Source organism: Chelonoidis abingdonii, chromosome 6, assembly GCF_003597395.2.
Source record: "Chelonoidis abingdonii isolate Lonesome George chromosome 6, CheloAbing_2.0, whole genome shotgun sequence".
NCBI classification, from domain to species: Eukaryota; Metazoa; Chordata; order Testudines; family Testudinidae; genus Chelonoidis; species Chelonoidis abingdonii.
Genome location: NC_133774.1, coordinates 13,743,547 through 13,767,180, shown reverse-complemented (window position 1 = coordinate 13,767,180; position 23,634 = coordinate 13,743,547). Strand labels below are relative to the sequence as shown.

At 43.7% G+C, this 23,634-nt stretch overlaps 1 protein-coding gene across 1 annotated transcript in view; it reads left to right on the top strand.

The window, feature by feature from the left end:
• The window catches only part of LOXHD1 (lipoxygenase homology PLAT domains 1), a 297,238-nt gene that overhangs the window by 110,997 nt on the left and 162,607 nt on the right, over nt 1-23,634 (top strand). The window contains exons 10-11 of the mRNA XM_075066837.1: nt 11,701-11,799; nt 15,673-15,821. Of these exons, the coding sequence (XP_074922938.1) occupies nt 11,701-11,799; nt 15,673-15,821 (248 nt within the window). The remainder of the gene's footprint in view (nt 1-11,700; nt 11,800-15,672; nt 15,822-23,634) is intronic.

Sequence of the window (23,634 nt, the reverse complement as noted above, 5' to 3'; positions counted from 1 at the left end):
AGATCAATACTGTGTCAGTGTAGACGCTGTGTTGCTTATGTCAACTGCTGCTGGCTTTCAGGAGCTTTCCTACAATGCCCCCACACTGAAAGTACAATCAATACAAGCACTCCTGCTGACGATGCGCACTACCAACAAAAGAAGCAAAGTGTAGGCAGACACAAGTGATGTAATTACTGTGCCAGCTATATGCCAGTGTAAATTAGGTCGACTTAATTTTGTAGTGTAGACATGGCCTCAAGGAGAATGTCACATGAAATGTGCCTGTCAGAAGAACTTCTTTATCCTCTCTCAGCTCCCTGATCCATAAACACAGTGCCTTTGATATTTATGTTGCTACAGATTCTTATTTACCCAAACGCTGCTGTTGGTGGCCCGGATTAATTTACAGCATAGATATTAATTGCAGGGACGGGATCTTGTTCAACCTTATGTTGTTTCCCTTCCCTTCGTGAATTCTTAGGGTTGTGTGACTGCAACTGAAGCTTTGCACGAAGTACCTTATCTAAACTGAAGTCAATGAGAGGCTTTCCATTGGTATCAATGGCTTTGGACCAAACCCCCATTAGGAAATGAAATTACTGCCAACTTTCTGTGGGCTGAAAATAGTAACATTAGGACATAATACATGGCTCCTGGTGTACTGCTAAAGCACCAGTGTTTGGAACTCTTTTGGGTTGAGGATAAGCATTGCCAAGCAAAACATGGGAGCACCTTCGCTGCCCAGCCTGCATTCGAGGTGGCAGGAGCCTCTCACCTTGCTGTGGAACTATTCCCATGGCTGATGTTCTCTTCCCTGTTTAGGTGAAGCTCAAAGCACCACTGGCAGGCTCTGGAAAAAGCTGTGTCCAGACCTTCTCAGCTGGATGGAGGAGCCATCTGGTTCCTCGTGTGTCCACATCAAAAAAATCAGCACCAACATTGAAACCAGTTGTTTCCTTGTTGGCAATCTGAACAGAAAGCCAAGGTCTGAATTGTCACAGATATTGAACTGCCTTGCCATACCTCGAAGAGGTCCATCTTGGGCAGTACTGAGAAATATTGGTAGGGAGTGAGAAAAAATGTGTACTGTCGTTGTCTGTGATGTACCTATTCTATGGTTTAATGGTCTTTGTGCTCCAGTGTTGTCAATCCAAAACTTTTTGCCTTTTCACTGTGGTTTTGTCTAGATTAAGAAGAATGGCTGGAATTTGCTAACATGCTAGCTAAACATGACCTGATCATGACCTTTTTCCTTGTGAAGCCACAGGTTATTCATTTTGACTTCAATGTAGCTTGGCAAGGTCTTCCCTAGGCTTTTCATCACATAACCTCTAGCCTACCTGCACACTAGTGATAAGGTCGTGGTTAGGCCAGGGTTATCTAGAGCATGTTAGCAGATGATGACCTAACCCAGACCTCTTTTTCTAATCTAGATAAATCCTGTCATACCATTCTTTTACAAAGAGAAAACAAAGAAACTAATTTTCAAAAGGGCATTTTACTTTTCTAAGCTGTAAAACCAATAAAGAAGCATAAGCACCTGGAAATAACCTTAGACTTTGCATAGTTTAAGTTAATGCTGAATTATAGATCATAACATTTTCATGAAATCCTGCCAACTTGGCTATTCCAAACGGGTTCAGAACTAAAGACCGGTCTCCAACTGGCCCCTAGGCCATTAAAACGCCAAAGTTGCTAAAGATCCAACACAATCGACAATAAGTGTTGCAGATAACAGTTTATGCAACCCCTGACAAGGCTGCATATTTAGAATAGGACAAAACTATTACTGTACCTGTGTGTGAGCTAAAATGATCTAACTGTTCCATTTGCTTAATTAGTGATAACTCTTTCTTTGGGAAAAGTTTAATCTTATCTATCTTATTAATAATACATTTGATTACAATGGAGCTGTATTATGCCTCAGAAATCTAAAAGGGCTATTGAACAAACATGTCATTCTTTTTGCTAGGAAGCAGATGTAATGCATTGCTCATCAGAAACTTGAGGGATGAAGCAGCCAGCGTAATTTAGTGTATATATTATCCTCCAAGTTAAAAGAAACAGGAGTTGCTCACTGATTCATATTATTATTTTTATTATTTGGCAAAAATTGAAGATTAGCCATATTGGTGACCAAATCTAAGTAATACAGCTGCCTAAGTTGCTTCCCTAAAAGAACACAATTGGCAACAAGAAATTAAATCGTTATGGATGGGAACTAACGACAAATCCTCCAAGTGAGTTTCTGTGTGTGAGTACTCTGCTTAATTTTTTTTTGTCGGTATTCCTGTAATAGTAAATTATTGAAGTTCAGCTGACCAAACTGAATATTGACATGGGTCTGTTACTTCTTCACATGCTTTCATAGCCACTTGTTGGTACGTTCTTGTGTAGAGTGAAGGTAGTGAGATCAACCAAAGAGATTGGGACTGAGTCCCTCAACAATCAGAGGGAAAGGAAGACCATGATGAGTAAGGACCATAGAATACATTTTCTTCAAATTTTGTTATGATTGGAATTTATCTCCAAAAAGAGACCAAACCACCCAGAACTTGTTTGTCTGGGATCTGTATCAGTATATGCAAGACTAAAATGTGTTAGATAATCTGTGAATGTTTGAGTCGAGTCTAGCCACAATCTTCACTATTCAGAGACTAAGACTGAGGTTTGCTTGTTTTGTTTGGTTTTTGCTAGCAGGAAGGAAAGTTAAGACTTCACAACTCCCTTTTGTTATGTTTTAATATTAGTCAATGTGAGGAATTATGAGTTCTTGACGCAGTTAGGGCTTGAAAAGGGCCCTCAGTTCAGCAAAGCACTTAAACATGTACTTAAATCCATCCTGATTCAAAGCAAAGCACATACTCAAATGCTTTGCTGAATAGGACTTAAATATCTTAAATTGTGGCCAGTATTTCTTTTTAATAGGCACAGTGCTACAAGCAATGGTATAGCAAAACTCCTTGGACTTGGACTTGAGATACAATTTAGTGTGATCCTGCTAGATTTTTGGCTTGATTTTGCAAACTCTCTTTATGCAGAATTCCCATTGAGTTGAATTGGAGTTTTGCACATATTAGGGTTGCTGGATTGGGACTTTAAGTGAGGATGAACCAATGAAAAACAATGAGAATCTTTGAAAGCTGTGAGAGTTAAGTAAAATTAAAGGAACTCGACCCAATACACCAGTGCTTCATCTGTAGATTGCTTCTGATGAACTGTTTCACAGGAATGTCCCTATTGGGTTCCATATACAGTCAGCATTTTAATGGAGATGAAGTGGGTGAGGTAATATCTTTTATTGAACCAGTTTCTGTGGGCCAACATAAGTTGATTCAATAAAAGACATTACCTCACCTGGGGCCAACATGGGACCAACTACAGCACTGCAAAAAACATTTTGATGTATGTTTTAATTTCATACTGAGGCCACACCTGTTGGGGCTTGATCTTGTGATCTCTGGGTTGCACAATGCCGAAATGAACAGCTGAATTAAACACAAGAGAGTATTGGGCAAAAGGAGAATAATCATAATGCTCAATGGAGGAAACAATCATTTTTCTTTTTCCTTTTACTGTTGGGTTTGGTGCATAATAGCAATCATCTCGATTGCTCTGGAGCATACTCAAAACAAAAAAACTTTTGAGACTAATTAGCTTTGTTTCAGAGTTGCTTCAGATTCAGCAGCTGTTTCTAAATGTATGTACTGCAAAATAATAGAAATACTCTCTGGAATTTCTTCCCTACTAATACTGCATTTTGATAGGGTAATAGTCTCCACTTGTGATCAAATTCAGTTAATAGGAAAGCATCACTGAACTCTTCATAAACATCCCCTGTTCTCCAAATGCTCTTGTACCTCCAACGAATATACAAGCAGTCTGAATTCCCTATTCAAATTTTCAGTTGAAGCTATTGACAGACTATGAAAGCTGCCATACATTACCAAGGATAGTCGTCAATTACTCTTGACAGGAATTAATTTTTGGAGGCACAGAAATGACCTGCTGATCTAATGACTTCCACATTTTTTTGTGGGGACAGGGGAAAAGATCTTTTAATGGACAGTGTGTAATGTTTTTATGCAGCAAAAAGGCAAACCTTTCCAAAGGTGCTGGAACAATTTGTATAGTGGGGGTGCTGAGATTCACTGACTGTAAACCCTGTATATGATGGAATCTCCTTCCAGCCAGGGCATGCAGCAACACCCCTAATTCCATCTCTGTCTGGGAGACTGAGCCGACTCCTCTTGAGCTCAAGGAGAGTTTTTCTAGTGACTTTAATGGCAGTTGTTCTGGGTTCTTGTTGTCTCTCTCACTCTGCCTGTTGTATGGCCCCTATTATTTGTAGTCAGCAGGGAACAATTCTCACCCTCCTTTCACAGTGAATTATTGAGGCACAGAGGGTGGGATTCATAAAGGTGCTTAGTCACCTAAGCCCCCAGTCTTAGGCACTTTTTGGTGCCACTGAGATACATAAACCCCCTGCTCAGATGCCACCAAACCCTGTGGGCGCCTAAACTTGCTTGGCACCTACTTTTTGTGGTAAAAGTTCCCTAGGTTCCTATGTTTCTGCCTCCAAGTATGTGTACTGCAGCCTTACTCAGGCTGTCTGGTCACCTATCTCTCGCCTAAGTCCTAGAGGGGATCATGAACCAGGGGAAGGTCGGTGTGACAGGTTCCCCCAGGGTGCCACCTGGAACTGGGGTATCACTGAGCCCTGTGACCCACCAGCCTGGACTCCCTTTCACAGTATACTGCTGTGACAAGCTGCAAAGCCCTCCAGCCTGCACTTTCACCAGCGTTCACACAGGTAGTGACACACCCAGCTGCAGTTATATGCAGGGTCTCTAACCATCAGCTTCCCAACCTAGCACCCCAGAGCAGTACTGTCCTGCCCTAGTCAAATCTGGCCATTATATGGGTTTAATACCCAGTCCACCTCTGCCTCAATGTGAAGAGGAGAATGAGGGATACAAACATCCCAGCTGAGTGCCCTAACCACTGCGCTAGGGGTGAAAAAGGAGGTCCTCCTCCTTCTCCTCTCCTTCCTCATCCCTCCACCTCCCCTAGCTGTTTTGTGTAGATCTAGGCAGTCTCTGAGCATGTCTGCTGCCATAGGCGGTGACTTTATTTTGTTTTTCCCCAGGGGTGCTCCAGCCCTGCTCAGCCTGAGGCCCTGCCACTACTTCACCCCTCCCTCTGATGCCTCGCTCTTGCTCTGCCTCTTCCAGCCCCCACTCCGCCCCCTCCCCCATGGTCCCATCCTTGCTCCACCTCTTCCTGCTCCCGCTCTACCCCCTTCCTGAGGCCCCCACCTCTGGCTGCTCTCTGCTCTCCGCCAAACCCCTCCCCCAGCTGCCAAACAGTTGATCAGGGGTGGGCTGCCAAACAGCTGATAGCAGGCCCTGCAGAACAGCTGTGGCTGGTGGGTGCTGAGCACCCACTATTTTTTTCCCTGTGTGCTCCAGCCCCAGAGCACCCATGGTGTCAGCACCGATGCCTGTTGGATTAGGGCCCCCCCCCCACACACGTTAGGTGGCCAAATGTCTATCTTCACCCATCTTGTTACTTGCTAGCAGAAAGAGGCACCTCCGTGAAGCCTGGACTTAGGCACCTATCTCTGAGAACAGGTTGGAGCTTAGCACATACCTCTCTCATTGGCATCTACCATTAACTAGCTTAGGCAGTTCCCTGCTTAGCATATGCTGGCTTTTGTGAATCGAATTCTAAGGCATCTGTCTGTTTCCGTTAATTGTATAGGGAGCCTAGATGCCTACTCAGGCTTTGTGAATCGTGGTGTGTTCCTGTGATTTTCTTGGCACCTAAAAGCTGTTGCGATGCTCAGTGCCTAATTGCCTAAGTCCCTTTGTGACCAGAGAGAGAAATTGACTTTTTGAAGGTCACATAAAGAATCTATGGCAAAGCTAGGAATTGAACTCCCATCACCTGAGTCACAGGCCAGTGCCTTGCCCATGCTTCCTTCTTCCTCTAGGGTGAATTATTCTGCTTTTTGGATTAGTTATGATTCAATTCCTAGGGCTGCCATAAAGTTGGAGTATGAGCAAATCATAGGCAACAGGGCTGGCTCGTTTCTGCACACTCCACTGCGTCTTTATGGATCCTAAACACGCGGTGGAGTAACAGTCACAGTGTTCGTCAACATGGAGATGCATTTTAACAGGCTACTCCCATGGCTGTGTTTGTAAAATGGAATTAAAATGATTAGAACTCATCTAGCCAGATCATCACAATGCTGCCCAGAGTTAGGTCTCTGGCTTTTACCCAGCAGGTTATATATCAGACAGCTGTGCCATTGCTTGATTGTTTGATGCCCTGCTGGGAACCTGCTACATTGCAAGTCATGCGCATGGAAGCTAGTCAGAAATGTATAATAGAGAGATTCACCCGAGCACGGTGGGAGATGATAGCTTTAAGTAATGAAGCATGATCCTCCCTGCTTATTGCAATAGATGAGTTTGGCAGCTCGTGCTTGAGGGTGCCATCTAGTGGCTGAAATAAGATTAGCTAAAACAGGTGCCCCTTCCTCCCCCAGCACTTTTTGTTTTTTTAAAAAAAGTATTGCTGAGATTCCCTCTTACGGAATTTCAGGAGACAGACTTCATACCTCCAGTGAGTAACTGGCAGCTAAATGAACTGCACGATTAGTGGAATAGTGTGGCATGGCAGAAAAGGCATCTGGTCAATATCAATTTGCAAGTGGAAGGAGGGACTGAGTTTAAGCTGAAAGGAAAATAAGGAAGTGGTTTTCAAATTTCTGAAGGACTGGGATGGATCCATAAGTTGTTCGTGGCTCCTGGTGCCTGGAAGTATGAGTAGTTTAGAACAAGCAGGGATGTGATGGAGTGACTCAATGGAACCTGTGAAATGCATTATTTATTTGTATTACAGGGGGACCGAAAAGCCCCAGTCAAGATCAAGGCTCCATTACATTTAGTGCTAGACATATTCCATAGTACAATTTAACTAGACAAGAAAGGGAAAAGGGGAGATTTACACATGGAGAACTGTTATCCAGAGAGAGAGGGAGAGATTACTTGCCCAGAGTTTATAGGATGTTTGTGGAACAGCTGGGAATTGAGCTGAATCCCAGGCTGGTGCCAACGGTCACACGACTCTCCCACTTCCCAACAAAACAAACCCTGAGCCCTTTAATGCTAGAAAACTCAATCTAGCGCCAGGCAGAATTGCCAGTCAGTTCACATGGCTGTTGACAGCTGCACCCAAGTTTGTTAGGAGCATACAAGACAATAAAGCACTTCAGTACCACACCTCCCACTTCTTCAGTACACCCATGGCCATGTCAGTTAGTGCCACCCCATTACTTTCCAGAGATAGCATCCATGTCACATCTCTCAGAATCCTTCCTGGGGACTGCTTTATGAGTGCCACTTTCCTAGATGAGTTGTGTCAGTGGAAGCTGGAATGCCTGTAAGTGCACAGCACACATGATTGCATAGAAAAAGAAAAGGACAGCAGACATTATACACACATAGGATATACTCTTGCAGGTTACACAGGTTGTGCACTAGTTACCCTGAAGATGTAGGGACATCAGGAAATAGTTGAAAGCTCTAATTTCAGAAACGCTGAAATATGATGATCCTGAAACACAATGTGAAATTGATGTTTGTCAGCTATTCACTGAATAGCATCCATGAAACTGACAAGAATGTCAATTTCCTTAGCAGCTCTGCAGCAGGGAGCCAGCCTGACCTGTGATGCGTCCCCAGGGCTGCTAGGCTGTCTTCTCCTGCTGGGGATCTGGAGTCTGACAAGTATCCTGCCATGGAGTGGGGTTCTTAGCAGTCCCAAAAGACCTGGCTTTAGCCAAAGCTGCTGCCACAGAGCAGGGACCTATCCTGGCTCTCTCATTTTGTTGTGAAAAACTTTGAAAGGTCTAATCTTCATTCTGATGTGTAACAAAAACAAATATTGAACTAGCTTTTTTTTTTTTGTGAAATGGAATTTGTGTTGTCTGAAAGTTAACCACATGCACAAGCGTTTGCAAGGTCAGGGCTATCTCACTTTAGTTTTGAAAGTTCTTTTCTTCCTTCTCTGGCTGTGCAACATGACACTTGGTCCCATCAGCTCTTCCAGCTCGATGGTTGATCCATGAAGTCATTGCCTCAAATTTGCATCCTAGGGATGTCAATGAAATCTTCAAGGTATCTTATCTGGCAAGCTCTTGTACAATCATATCTCTCACTGACTGGTCCTGCTGCGGGGAAGTCAGTGTATTAGTTGCTGTTTGCAAAAATGGGTCAGCTCTGGGTGTGGCTTGAAGAAGTGCTCTCTGCTGTCTTGTTTGGACACTTATACCCTGATCCTGACCCGGTAAACTGCTCTATGTAGGATGCAACATGGACCAGTGAGAGGTTGTGTCACTGCTTGTCCTGAAACCTAAGTGCCTTAAAATGCTCTGCTGCTATAGCTCAATGTCTGGATGCTCCCAGCCAGCAGACAACTATGCACTGAGTGTCTATGTGATGAATAGCCCTGGTTCAGCAACTCTGACTCCAGCAGTCTGCTTGTTACACCACATCCTCACTCTGCTCTTCACCAGACTTGGTTCCTACTAGTCAAATGACCTCAGCATACCCCACATCCTGAATGTCCCCAAAACCGTATGCCCTGAAATGTCCAGCCTCTATTGGAACATTTGGTAATAAGGTCCATTGCTCCTTTAAAGAGACAAAAACACAACAGTTTGTTGCATTAACTGGATTTAAACGGTCCCTTTGATTCGAACACAGCACTGGGTCAGTTTAGATTGGACATAAAGGAAGTTTATTAACAAAAAGAGAAGATTGGAAGTGAGTTCAAGTGTAAAGGAGAAAGACAGAAACAGTTACCAGCAAATAAAAGTGCGAAAGTGAAATCCCTTGCGGCTCTTTGCCCCTCTCTTTTTTTTTTTTTATAATTCAGTGAACCTTTGAAATCTGCCCTTCTCAAAGTCCAGTGCCCCTACAGTGAGGAGAGGTACCATAGAGTCTGATGGAGAAGGTTCCATGCTGGTTTCTTCCCCACTGGTGCTTTCTACCATGCACGTTGATCTGACCCTGCAGCCTCCGACATGCCAATGAATGGCTGCTTGACTGTGGTTGCCAATTGTCTGTGATTGCACCTGGATGGAGGCATCAGCCTTTTTGTCTGGAAAAAACCTGTTTACCTGCACCCCAAACTTACTGATTCAAGCACGTTTTAGTCCCATATTTCTTTCACATTTGTACAGTCCTTTGGGTGTTTACTGTACATACAACATGAAAGGATATTAATGATCAGTGTGTTACTGGTTTTTCCAATGATACCTTACATGACACTTGTTAGATACAGATTAGGATGTACACTGAATGGTCAGGCCAGCTGAAACTCACTGGTACCAGAGCCCCTTGCTCTCTGGCATTGGGATGCTCTTAGGGTCATAGCATGTTTCTTCCTTCGTAAGATTGGGGGCTCAAGGCCTAATAATGCTGTTCGTAGCATGTGGGAACAGAAGTCCACCAGCAAGATCAAAGCTTTAAACTGTACCCACTCTGTCTTTGGCTGTTAGGAATAAGAACGCTCTGGGGCTTGCATCTCCTCTTGTTGCACCAGCTGTACTGGCAAAAGTCTTCAGGAGTCCTCCCTACTGGGAGTCAGATTCTGCCCCTCTACTTCTTATTTATTATTAAGAGCATTTTAATTCATATTATTTTATTGTGTGGTAATGCATTTTGTGACAGGGGCTCTTCAACTGTCAACCTGATTTTTAGTATTTAAAAAATTAGCTGTGACAGGTACTATATTTGCACCGCAGCCCTCTGGCCAAATTTGTAGTCCTGCAGTTGCATTTCCTACATATTGAATGAAAACTCATCAACACATCTCAGAATAGGAATATTAAAGACTTGTAGCAAACTACCCAGGAACAGTCTCTAGATGAGGACATATTTGGCAAATAACATAAAATAATAAAAATGTACAAGTAATTTATAGGCTTTTCGTGGAGAGAGAACCATCGCTGAGTACATTATTTGCTGCATGTTGTTCACTCAGGTCTAAATATCAATGGAGCTTGCCACCTGGTATAAAGAAAGATGAGTACTGCAACAGTACAATCAGTAGACTAAACTAAGGTGGGATTTTTAAAATTGTTGAACATTGTCCTAAATTTCCTCCATTGAAGTCAATGGATATTTTTCCATTGATATCAATGGGAGTGGGGTTAGGCTAACCTTGATCATATCTGAAAAATTCCATCCCTAGTTTTGAAGAGTCTGAGCAATGGAAATATCTGTGCTTCTTACTGACGTAAGTGTTTTTCGGGCTCCTTAATGCCACATATGATTGCAGTTTGGCATTGCAACGTCAAAGGTACAGCACTTGATACCTTCACTTGCTTATGACTTTTTTATATTCTAGAAAGCAGCAACATTTTTAAACTGGATGGGGTAGCAGGATGGGACCTTTCCAAGTCTTTGCACATCTTCAGTTGACTAATCTTTTTTCAAAATATTTGTTATCGCCTGCTCTTGCTGAGTGTCGGCTAAGTTGCAAAGTTAGCTGCAGTGTAGTGTTCAGAATGGGAGGGGTCAGATCTAAACCTGAGCAGTTGTTTGGGTTACTCAGATCATTGATGTTTCAGAAAAACAAGGCTAACATAGACCTTAGTGTGTTTAATGGCCATGTGTCAGCACCACAGTTTGCCCCACTTGTGTCATTTGTTCAAACTTCCAGTAAAAAGACCAAGAACTGAATGATCTGCTCCTCCTGCCCTGAGAAGTGGACGCCAAAGGTCACTAAGCTCTGACTAGGGAAAAGGTCTTCCTAGAATGGTTTGCACCCCTTCCACAGAGGGAGACAAGATGATCCAAAGCTTTGGGTGCTAGCCTAGCCTAGCCTAGCCTGTGCCCCAGTTCAGTTCCCTCCTGTGCCCCAGGCATCCTGTCTGAGCTTGGATAAGTTATTTAGTCTCTCTGTGCTTCAGTTCCCTATGTGTAAAATGGGAATAATAGCACTGCCTTTCCTCAGAGAAGCGTTATCAGGATAAATACATTAAAGATTGTGAGGTGCTTGGCTAGTCCAGTGATGGGGAGTTATAAGTACTGTAGATGGAAGAAGCAGGGAATATCAGATGTCTCTGTGGCACAGTTTCCAACCTCGCAGAGAGTTCCCTGCAGAATTGGGATGGGGGGGTGCACAATACCCTCCAGCAGAGACTCTCCTTATCTTGTCACTCTTATTAGGTGAGGGATCAATGTAGGATTAATTTTGGAAAAGTTTTGGGGGAGTATTTTAATTGCCTTGGCTAAGCTTTGGTTTTCCTTCTTTACTGAAATTTTCTTGTATGCGTTGGCATCCTGGCTCTCCCTATGGTGGCAGTGTTACAACAGAAGGAAAGGCTGTGAATGGTGGCCTGCGTAGTACACCAGGATTGTCATACACATGTTGGGTGAAATGCTGACGCCCATAATGACAAAACTCCCACTGACTTCAGTGGGACCAGAATTTCACTCTTTGAGTCTGCTGCAATAGTTACCGTAGCATTCTGTGTACTAACCATTATGAACAGTGGCTCCTAGCATCCCATATTATCCAAGTGCTCCCAAGGCATTTTGCACCACCGTGACAAGTCTAGTGTGTATCAGTATGCTATATGTTGATCCATGGCTTGTATTGTTAATATGCTGGGCATTTCTCCTTCTGTCTTTGTAGTTAACAAGTATGTGGTCAGAGTGTTTACCGGAGACATTAGCGGCAGTGGAACAGATGCGGATGTCTTCATTAATATCTTTGGCGAGAATGGAGACACAGGTATTCAAATGCAAATCATTTCCTGAAATACTTTTCCTGCTCTGCCCTAGGCTAACCTGATATGTGAACAACAAACAGCACAATCTGGAAAATGCAAAATGATTTGGCTCCGTGAAAGGACAACAAATGGCCCGTCTAGGATATTTTAGACCCATAATTTTCAGCAGGTGCAACAGCAGAACAGCTGGAATATGAACTAGGGTCAGGCTTTTCTACCACTGTGTCAGATCTAACACAAAAATTCCTGGTATAGACACACAGGCACAGACCAATTCAACAGGGAAACAATCCACTAAAATATCTGATGTTCCCATACATGAAGGGAAAACAAAATATTGGCAATCCCTTTTGGGAAACTGAGAGAAGAATTTTGTCCACGCATATTCTTTCAAACTTTAATTGTCAACTATGATCGAATATCTGTCCATTTAAAGTGTGATCGTGTCACCATTTGTATCACCATTTAATTCAAATCAGCTGATAAGCTGCATTTATTTTGTGAAACAGAGGCTGTAGCAAAACATGATATTATGCAGTTGATTTTAGTAAACATTATGTTCATCTAGAAGATCAGAATAATAATTAGAGATGAGCCCAAACCAACTCCTTGCACCCACCTTACAGAAAAGTCTTCAAGACTTCAGTAAAAAAATGAAATCCTTTCTATAGTTTAACTATCCTATAAAATTTAATACAGAAAGATATCACTTCTCTTGCATTACTCATAGACTGATAGACTTTAAGGTCAGAAGGGACCATTATGATCACCTAGTCTGATCTCCTGCACAATGGAGGCCAAAGAATCTCACCCACCCACTCCTGTAACAAACCCCTAACCTATGTCTGAGTTATTGAAGTCCTCAAATCGTGGTTTGAAGACCTCAAGGTGCCAGAGAATCCTCCAGCAAGTGACCCGTGCCCCACACTGCAGAAGAAGGCGAAAAACCTCCAGGACCTCTGCTAATCTGCCTTGGACAAAAATTCCTTCCCGACCCCAAATATGGCGATCAGTTAAACCCTGAACATGTGGGCAAGACCCAGCACCCAGCACCCAGGAAAGAATTCTCTGCAGTAACTCAGATCCCATCCCATCTAACATCCCATCACAGACCATTGGGCATATTTACCTGCTAATAATCATACCCATCCCTTCCATAAACTTATCAAGCTTAGTCTTGAAGCCAGATATGTCTTTTGCCCCCACTACTCCCCTTGGAAGGCTGTTCCAGAACTTCACTCCTCTAATGGTTAGAAACCTTTGTCTAATTTCAAGTCTAAACTTCCTAGTGTCCTGTTTATATCCATGTGTTCTTGTGTCCACATTGGTACTAAGCTTAAATAATTCCTCTCCCTCCCTGATGTTTATCCCTCTGATATATTTATAAAGGGCAATCATATCCCCCCTCAGCCTTCTTTTGGTTAGACTAAACAAGCCAAGCTCTTTAAGTCTCGTTTCGTAAGACAGGTTTTCCATTCCTCGGATCATCCTAGTAGCCCTTCCCTGTACCTGTTCCAGTTTGAATTCATCCTTTTTAAACATGGGAGACCAGAACTGCACACAATATTCCAGATGAGGTCTCACCAGTGCCTTGTATAACGGTGCTAACACCTCCTTATCTTTACTGGAAATACCTCGCCTGATGCTTCCCAAAACCACATTAGCTTTTTTAACAGCCTGTAGCAGAGTGGACCACTGCTCCGGCCCTGAAAGGGTTAAAACAGCCCTGGATAAGGGCTGGGGCTGGAGAAAGCAGCCCTTTAAGCTGGGCTGATTGGGGAAGTGGCTGCAGCTGGGGCCATGCCCCAAACTGAGCCACAGGGCCTAATAAGGCAGCCAGGGAAGCTAAGGGCAAGCAATCTCTTTCTGACTGGAGAGGGAGACAGGCCTGGCTGCTTGGGAACTCACCCAGGGGACCTAGAGGAAGGCAGGGCTGGGGAAAGGCCTTAGGAGCTGGGAAGCCCTAGGCCAGCAACTCCCCAGGCTGCAGGGCCTAATTCTAGGCCTGCAAGGTACTGGGCTTGCAGAGGGGCAGCTGGAGGGTGGGTAAAGGCAGCCAGGCCAAAACCCCTTTGCCTATGATGAGTGGCTGGTACTGCAGTCTGCCCCAGGGTGTGGGGGCTAGACAATGACTGGGCAGTAGCCAATACTGAGGCAAAGTGGGGATAGTGGGGTGGAGGTTCCCCTGGGACGGGGGAGACCCAGTTAAAGGGGCACTGAGGTCCAGGGAGGGGCCTGGGGCCAGCAGAGGAAGGCGGATCACCAGCCTGCAGAGGGCGCTCTGGACACTGGACTAAGCTAATTCCCGAGGATGACCAGTAGGAGGCGCTGTGGGGGTGAGTCCACACGTCTACACAGCCATTTCGCATTGGTGTCTCATAGTCATCCTGTGATCAACCAATACTCCAAGGTCCTTCTCCTCCTCTGTTACTTCCAACTGATATGTTCCCAATTTATAACCAGAATTCTTGTAGTTAATCCCTAAATGCATGACTTTACACTTTTCACTATTAAATTTCATCCTATTACTATTAATCCAGTTTACAAGGTCATCCAGATCTTCCTGTATGATATCCTGGTCCTTCTCTGTGTTAGCAATACCTCCCAGCTTTGTGTCATCCGCAAACTTTATTAGCACATTCCCACTTTCTGTGGAATTGTTCTTAAACATCTGTTGAAAGGATTTCAATTATTAAATTCTATCGGGTTTTAGAGTAATTAATGTGGAATACTACTGGTTTTATCCTTGTTCAATTCTTCAACACTTTTCCATAAAAGCAAACTCCTTTGAGTTCAGAGGTGTTGAAAATCCAAACTTTCAAATAACTCCTCTCTCTGTAGTGGTCTTGAGTAAAATTCAGAATCCAAAAGCCCCTGAGCTTTGAGGCATGGTAAATTTGGAATTCTGCAGCTTGTATCTACCCCTAAAAGTATTTTAAATGGTTGGATAGACTTTTAAAAGCAGAACTGTTTGAAATGTTGCAATAGAGAAAATAAAAGAGCCACCCAGTCATCACTCAGAAGTTTCCAAAGATAGATGTAAGTAACTGTCATAGGGAGAACTGACCTGGAGCACCCTCTTACAGCAAGCCATTATATGACAGGTGTGCCTGCCTCAGTTTCCCTTTCACACAGGCACACTTGCTTAAGTAGTACCTCTATTTAGGGCCAGTTAATTACCAAAGTAATGCCCCATAAGAGTCCCAAATATAGTTTACTTCTCACACTCACTGTATATAGTCCTTAAAACCCTGTTCTTCCCCGTGGGAATCTCTCCAGCCTCTCTGCTGGGAGTCCTTCCATACCATACTGCAGTATCTTCTGCCACACCTGGGCTCTTCGTCACACACTTCCTGTCCTTTTGCCAGGACAGCCACCACCCCTCAGCCCCTCTAGGTGGGGTGCAGCCCCACTCTTCCCAGTGGGAACTCTCCCTGTCACTGTGCTGGGAGCCCTTCAGCCCTCTGACTTCAGCTCAGGCGTGTCTGCCGGTAAGTCTCTCCACTGCTTCCCTGCCGTCAGCCCTCTCTGGCCCTTAGCTCCAGCTCTCTGATGTGAAAGCCATCAGTCAACCCCCTCTGCTGTTCTCCTGCCTTCAGCCCTCCAGCCCTGGCTTGGGGAAATCAGCCAGCAAACCTCACTTGCTGCTCTCCTGCTTTTGTATGTGCTGAAGGAATGGTGCTACATCATTAGATTATAAAGTTCCCTGTCTTCTACTATCCGCACTGTATAGAAGCAGTGTTTTGGTACAGGTTGATTTAGTCATAACAGTAGCATTGCTAGACAGATTTTTGTAAATGTATAAATATGTACTGAGACCTTCACCAACTTTTTCCCATCTCAATCACCTGTCCCTTTGCTATTGTTTTGCTTAGGGGAGAGGAGACTGGACAATGACAAGGACAACTTTGAAAAGGGAGCAGAGGACAAGTTCACTCTTGATGCTCCAAATTTGGGGAAGTTACGGAAAATAACCATAGGCCACAATAACAAGGGTGGCTCTGCTGGCTGGTTCCTTGACAAGGTTAGTTATTCCTTAGGAGACATTTAATTAAGGCTGCACTGGGACCAAAACATCTAACTTCTCATCTACTCACTGGTTCGATACCAACAGACCCAAATACTCACTGGTAATTTGGTCATTCAAGTTCCTTGTTACTCGGAAAAGTGCGGGTGAAGCATTCAGCATTCAAAGCTAATAACCACACCGAAATCTTCGGAGATAATTGATGTTTAAAACTGCAAAGCTGGTGTCGACGATAGTTTGTGAAGGGCAAGTAAAGGTGTTATAGCAGAAACGTCTCTTACCTGCCCTGCCAGTGAATTCAGTCATATCCTGCAACACTCTAGTTTTGAGCCTGCTCTAAATAGTTGGTCCAATAAAAGATATTACCTCACCCACCTTGTCCCTTTAATGTTCTGGGACCGACACAGCTATAGCACTGCATGTATTCTAAATAGAGGAGCTCAAGCATGGGACCAAAAAACAGAGGCACCGAGTTTCTGAATTCCTGGGGGGCATTTGATCCCTGCTCTAACCCAGGCCTCGCCCCCACTCCACCCCTTCCCTCAAGCCCCCCCGCCTCTTCCTGCCACTGCTCCTTCCCCCCCCCGTGCCTTCTGCACACCACTGAACAGCTGATCACCAGTGGGTGGGAGGTGCTGGAGGGGACATGAAGGAGCTGATCGACGGGGCTGTGAGTGGATACTGAACACCCACCATTTTTTTTTCCATGGGTACTCCAGCCCCAGAGCACTCAGAGTCAGTGTCTATGCCAAAAATGGAGACCAGGTTGTAACTCACCATTGACTTAACGTAAGTCAGTGTTTGGGCCCTGGAGTACAGAGGTGTAAGTACTCTGCACCTTCTAACATCAACCCTCGCTGCTCGCCTCACTCGTTCAGTGAAAGCCCTGTTAGTGTGACTCACATCTGAGGCAAACACTTATTATTTTACAGGCCAGTGCAAGGTCCAGGCACCACTGAGCTCCCATATAATCCCTCAAAATAATTTAGTGGTACAAGGGCACGCTATAGAGAGTATACAGTTTAGTGTGTCTTGTTTGAGTGAAAACGGTTGCATGATCATTTGCATGGTAAATGGAGGGGGCGGGGATTAAATGGGCTACTAACTTTTCTCTTGGTCTGCTAATGTGCTCACTGCTTTGACTCCGCATGACTGCAGCTCACCACCTTCTTTGTGCAACCAAAGGACCTCTCATTAACAGTTCTCCTTGGAAGTCCCTGTTTGATTTCTTTCCTCTCCAACCCCAAACACTCACTGAAGTTAATGGCAAATCTGTCATTTGGACCATTTGTGACTAGGGGGACAGCAAATGAGTCAAATTGCTGGACCTCTTACAATATAGAAAACTTACCCATGCAGTAATTATACTGCATCTGGACAGATTAACAGAAGTCATCCATGCTATTTCAGAGCGTGTTTAGCTCAAGTGGGTCCAACTACTACAGAGCACAATATAGGTATCGTTCTAAAAGGTGAGCTGCAGTCAGTGGGAATTGTAGATTCCCATATCAGAAAATCATGTGGAATGTTTTGCCTGCAGATCCACCCTGATTTATTTTCAGTATTCCAGGCATAGCTTTAATCCTTGTGTAGGAGATCTTCAAGTAACACCTCTTGTAGGTGCTGCAGGACATGATGTTAGTGATTCAACAGATGACACATTTCCTGTTGAGTTATTACTGAACCAACTCCCCAAATTGATGTTAGGGAGCTCTGCACTAGATGGTGTCATTGTTCAGATGAGATGCAAAACCATGGTCGTAATCTGGTGACTATTATATATATTAAAAAGGGTCCTGATTAACACTGAAATTATGTGGTAATGAATATCATAGTAATTTGTCCTAAGCCAAACTTTATAACCCACACCATTCACCCTTGAAACTTTTTGTATGTTTAGTTCAATTATGCACTCATTAAGTAGTTCATCTACCCAAACATGATCCAGTGATAACAGCACAGGTTACTTAAATGCTTGTTTAACAACTTGCAAAATAATTACCTTTGATAGCTGGGTGATATGAATCATTCCCACATCTTTCAGTAACATGCACCATTTTGGAAACATGGACAGACATAAAACACACAGAAATATAGAGGAAAAAATGTTAATAAAATAGCTGTGTCTTCTTTCAAAGCTTCGCCAGCACAACCTTATTGGTTGTTGTTTGCATTGGGATCGTGCCCAGAGTCCCCCAGCTGTGCATACACAGAGACAGCCCCTCCCCTAAAGCGCTAACAATCTAAATAGACTAGACAGCCAAAGAGTGGGGAAGAGGAAGTATTATTATTCCCAAATTTGCAGATTAAGCAATTCGTCCAAGGTCACACAGGAAGCCTATGGAAGAACTGGGACTAGAGCATAGTGTCAATGTGTCAGTTCAGTGCCTTGACCTTAAGACCAATTTTGCTGTCTGCCTGATTTTGCCTTTTTCTTGGGGCCTTGTTGTATGGTTCACTCCAGTTAGCTGTGTCTCCCCACTGCAACGGTTGCAAAAAGTCTGCTTTTCCAAACTGGCTTGCCCCAGTTACTAGTATCGTTTTATTTGCTTTGTTCCAGCAACGTGTTTGCTTCCTGTCAACTTGTCAGAGTTAAGAGTCTCAAATCACAAGGCTCATTCTAATTCAAGATGCAGAAGCTAGGCAGCCCTTTCATCCATTTGTTGCTGGCTCTAGGGATGATCCAGCAAGGTGCCAAGTTTCTTCATCTCGGGGGTGCTCAGGCTTTGTAGGACTGAGCCCTTGGAGAAGAAAGTTAAAGGATAGAAGGTGAAATGAGATAACAGTGATTCCAGTTCAATCAAGTCATTCCTTAGAACGGTACTGCAGGGTGTTCTATAACAGAAGATAAACACTGGTATAACTCACTCAGAGTTCGAACTCCTGGTATTCTCCTATCAGATAATAAAAGGTTAAAGAGTATTTAGATAACTTGAATATATTGACATCAGCGGGGTCTGATGAATACACCCTAGAGTGATGAAGGAATCAGTGTCTGAACCATTGGCAAAAAGGCAATTACTGTACTATTTGGGTTGTATTACTAGGAATATCACATGTAAAACAAATCAGATAATTATTCTGTCCTATTTAGTATGTTTAGGTCTAAAGCATGTGAAAGTTCAGAGGAGAGCAAGAAAGATGATTAAAGATCTGGAAAATAAGAGCTGTGAGTAAAAAGTTAAGTGAACTCAGCAAATTCTCTTTGGAGAAAAGCAGACTGAAGAGAGGTGGGGTTAACTGCCTGCAGATGTGTGAATAGATTTTATAAAGGGGATAGCAAGGACAGAACGGGAAACTCTTCATTGTAGGGAAGAGGTAGAATGTAGGTTTGGTACCAGAAAATGTAGAGAGAAGACGCCGTCACTGGGCCAAGCTCTAAAAGGAGGTTTTGGAATTGTTTTCACTGGAAACACTCGAAGATAAGCTAGATTACACTCCTGTTTGTGAGAGATGATTTAGGAGTAACAAATTCTGCACATTTACAGGGAGTTGGACTAATTGACCCGGTAAAGTTTCTTTTGGACCATGCTGAAAATTGTTTAAATAGGTCCAGATCCAAAGCCAATGGAATTCAGTAACTTTGTTGTTACTATAGCCAAAAGATAGTGTGTAAAAGAGTCTGAGACTCAGGAGCAGCAAAGCAAAGAACTGAAGCATGCACTTGCAGTTCCAGGATAAAGACGACTCCAACCGGAGTCCTTCCTACTGTATTGAGTGGAGATCTGAGTCCATCATGTTTAACTCAAGCTCAGCTAAAACTGGAGAGTGCATTTGTTAAATCTGTCAGAGAGTACTTGCTTGAAGTAGTGCATGAAGGGTTGGATGCTCTTGAGGCTAAGCCATGGGACTAGGGGTTGAGGCTGTTTGGTTCTGTTCCTCACCCTGCCACTGATTCTTTATGAGAATTTGGGTGATTCAATCACATCTCACTCTCCTCATCTTTAGAATAGAGATAATACTTCCTGTCCACACAGGTGTATTGGAAAGCTTAGATGAAGGTTTGTAAAAGTGCTGCAAGTTTCTTAGATGGAAGACAATATAGGTTGGGGGTGTGTGTGTGTGTGTATATATATTACACATACAAAAACTATGTTAAAAGAGCAATAAGATTGCAAAGTCAAGTACTCAAAAAATTAAGAAATGTTAGAATTAAGATTGTGCAACCTTAATTCTGCCCTCATTGTATTTATGCATTATGATATAATCTTTAATTACATGGTCACATGTTATTTTTTCCACAAGACCCCTGTCTCTTTCATTGCACAGGATGGACAGTGCTCAGTTAATGACCAGCTGTTCAATATTTTGTTTTATCCTCATTGTCACTAGTCAAACCCTGCTCTTTATACAGGGCTATTCTATGATGTTCATCACTACAGTATGTGAGTGCTTCACAAATGTTAATACATTTATCTTCACAACACCGCAGTGCGGCAAGGGAGTGCTATTATCTCCATTTTACCACTGGGCAATCGAGAAGGGAGATTAAGGTCAAAAGTGCCCACTACTTTTGGGTACCTGATTTTAGATGCCTAGGACCTGATTTTTCAGAGTACTTAACATGATATAGCACTTACATCTTCAAAGCACAGCTTCCGTTGATTTTAAAGGCAGCTGTGAGTGCTCAGTGCTGCTGCAAACCAGATTCTAGTTGGGCACCCAGAGAATAAGGAACACATAATTAGTGGCCATTTGTTAAAATGATTTCCCCAGCATTACCCAGGAACTCTGTGGCAGAGGCAGAGATAAAATCCAGTTCTCCAGGGAAGCATTCAACTGCCTTAACCATGAGACCATCCTTTCTCATCTTGCAATCCTCTGCCTCATTTACTACAGACCTTCCAACTTCTACAACAATTGGGGCAGGGGTCCTACAGACAACAGCTTCCTTAAGTAAGCAACCCCAACTCATCCCCAGTACTGTGGAGCTGTGGGAACTGAAATTATGCAAAGTCTTTTAACTTGGCCAAATTTGGATGTGTTTTTCATGGGCACAGCAAAAGGCACATTCTTGACACAAAGGTCATACACCCCTGCCAAATTGCAACCCCCTCCACCAAAGCATGGTGTCGCTGGAATCCCCCAACAAAATGGTGGTAAGAATGTTTTTTAAATGACAAAATAATGTACTTCCCCTATTCTCTGAAACAGCTGTACCATTTTTTGCTGAAACTTCAAAGAAACAGAATGAGCCTTTGTCAGACATGCAGCATAGAAAATTTCAGGCCAAACAGTTAAAATTTGATAAAGTTATAAACAACTGAAAGCATGGTTTTATAATGGTAAGCTTAAGTATAGGCATCACTGCCTCCCCTGCCTATAAAATAAGTAAAGAAATAGAACGGGTAGGCAACCTATGGCACGGGTGCCGAAGGCGGCACGTGAGCTGATTTTCAGTGGCACTTACACTGTCCGGGTCCTGGCCACCAGTCCGGGGGCTCTGCATTTTAATTTAATTTTAAATGAAGCTTCTTAAACTTTTTAAAACCCTTATTTACTTTACATACGACAATAGTTTAGTTATATATTATATAGACTTATAGAAAGAGACCTTCTAAAAATGTTAAAATGTATTACTAGCGCACAAAACCTTAAATTAGAGAGATTAAATGAAGACTTGGCCCGCCACTTCTGAAAGGTTGCTGACCCCTGAAATAGAATATAAATTCACCATAACCTCAGCTGGTGTTGATTTCCTGATTTATACCAGTTGAGGATCTGACCCATTTTTTTGAAGCCTAGGTAACGTGACTGTTGGTACACTAGAACTGTAAGTATTATCTCACTCTTTACTACCATTACTGGGGTCTAAACCAAAGTTTGCCATTTAAACTGCTAAGTGGGAACAGAGAAAATGAAGACCAGAGCCCTGGGGAATCCCTCTGATAAGTGGGAACAGATCACAAGAAAAGGAGCATCATTAGGATACTATAAATAGTCCCTGCATGACATAGACTTTAGAGCCACTTAGTTTAGGTCAGTGGTGGCACGGACACTGGGGAAGTGACAAGGAGCAGCCAGAAACTAACCCTCCCCTTTACAGCAGCAATCAGTAAGATAGTTGTGAACATAAATAAAGCCATTTCTGAGCTGTGAGCTTGACATGAAATCTAGTTGGAATGTAAGCCGCCCCGAGTTCGAAGGTGCAGGGTAAAACATCACAGGATTTGTTTTTCTCCTTGTGCTGTTTTTCCCAAAATGTTCTATGATCTAGTAAAGGAAGCTTTGTCAGACCCAGACACATACAGTAAACATCTCTGGTCATTCTTCACACGCTTCCCGAGTTGTGGATGTTGCTGTCTAGTTGTTTATGCTCAGAGTGAGCTTCCCAGCTCTTAATATAAAATGACATGTGAATAAAGAGAAGTATAAGAAAAGTATTAATTTATAAGAGAGGGCTTCTAACCATTGATACTCCTATCGTGACTGCTGCTGGACACTGCTATTATAGACACCTCCAATCCACATGTACCTTAATGGAGCAGTCTTTTCTAGGATCCAGTGCACTGTTGCTGCTTGATTTCCCAGCATGCATTACCACCCAAACTCTGGAGACAAGCTCCCTTTCGGGTTTGACTATATGCCATTAGAACCAGAGGCATCTGGCAGTACCAGCTACAAGCAAAGTCTTAGATCAGGGTTCGGCAAACTTTTTGGCCTGAAGGCCACATCGTGGTATAGAAATTGTATGGAGGGCCAGCTAGGGCAGAGGATTGGGATGCATGGGGCTCTGGCTGGCGGTGCAGACTCTGGGGTGGGGCTGGGGATGAGGGGTTTGAGGTGCAGGAGGGTGCTCTGGGCTGGGATCAAAGGGTTTAGAGGGCGATCAGGGCTGGGGAAGGGGGTTGGGGCATGGGGTGGCTCAGGGGTGCAGGATTTGGGTGGTGCTTACCTGAAGTGGCTCCTGGAAACAGCAGCCCATCCCCACTCTGGCTCCCACACAGAGGTGAGACCATGCCACTCTGCATGCTGCCCTGTCTGCAGGCATCACCCCAGCAGCTCCCACTGGCCATGTTCCCAGCCAATGGGAGCTGCAGAGCCGGTGCTTGGGGCAGGGACAACGTGCAAAGCCCCCTGGCTGCTCCTGCTTCTTGACATTGTGTGGAGCTGCTGCACGCGTGGAGTGGAGCAAGGCACGCCCCGATCCTGCTTCCCGGCTGGGAGCTTGATTGCCAGATTAAAAGGTCCGACGGGCCGGATGTGGCCCGTGGGCTGTAGTTTGCCTACCCCTATCTTAGATAAATGATAAAGTTGGGAATCACTGGTGGATTTTGGAATAAATTATTCTCAGACTCTCTCTTCCTCTGGCCTTGAAGGCTGAGGGAAATACAACAAGAACAGTCTAGCCTGGAGAGCAAATCTTATTCACTGAAGACATTCATCAGCAACATGAGTGGTGATTCAGATTTTTCATGTCTAGCAGAAAATCTATTATCCTCTGATGGTATAAAACATTGCAGTAACACTATAGAAATTTACCAATGTTTTGCAACAAGGGACATAGAAATTGTCATATCTGATCAGACTAAGGGTTTGTCTAGTCTAGTATCCTGCCTCTGGTAGTAACAGATGTTTCAGCAGAAGGTCAACATATTGCAAAATTGGTAAGAATGGCCTTTCTGGCCACATAGGTGTGGTGTTTAGATATGCTTGTAATTATTAGAACTGGGAGCACTGGCTGTTGGGAGTCTGAGAGGACAGGAAACAGGAAGGATGGGGGAGGAGTTGAGGAGGCCGGGTGAGACTTACAGAGTGTGCAGCAGCAGCTTGGTAAAGAAGTTTCCACTGTAAAAAATAAAGTCCTGTT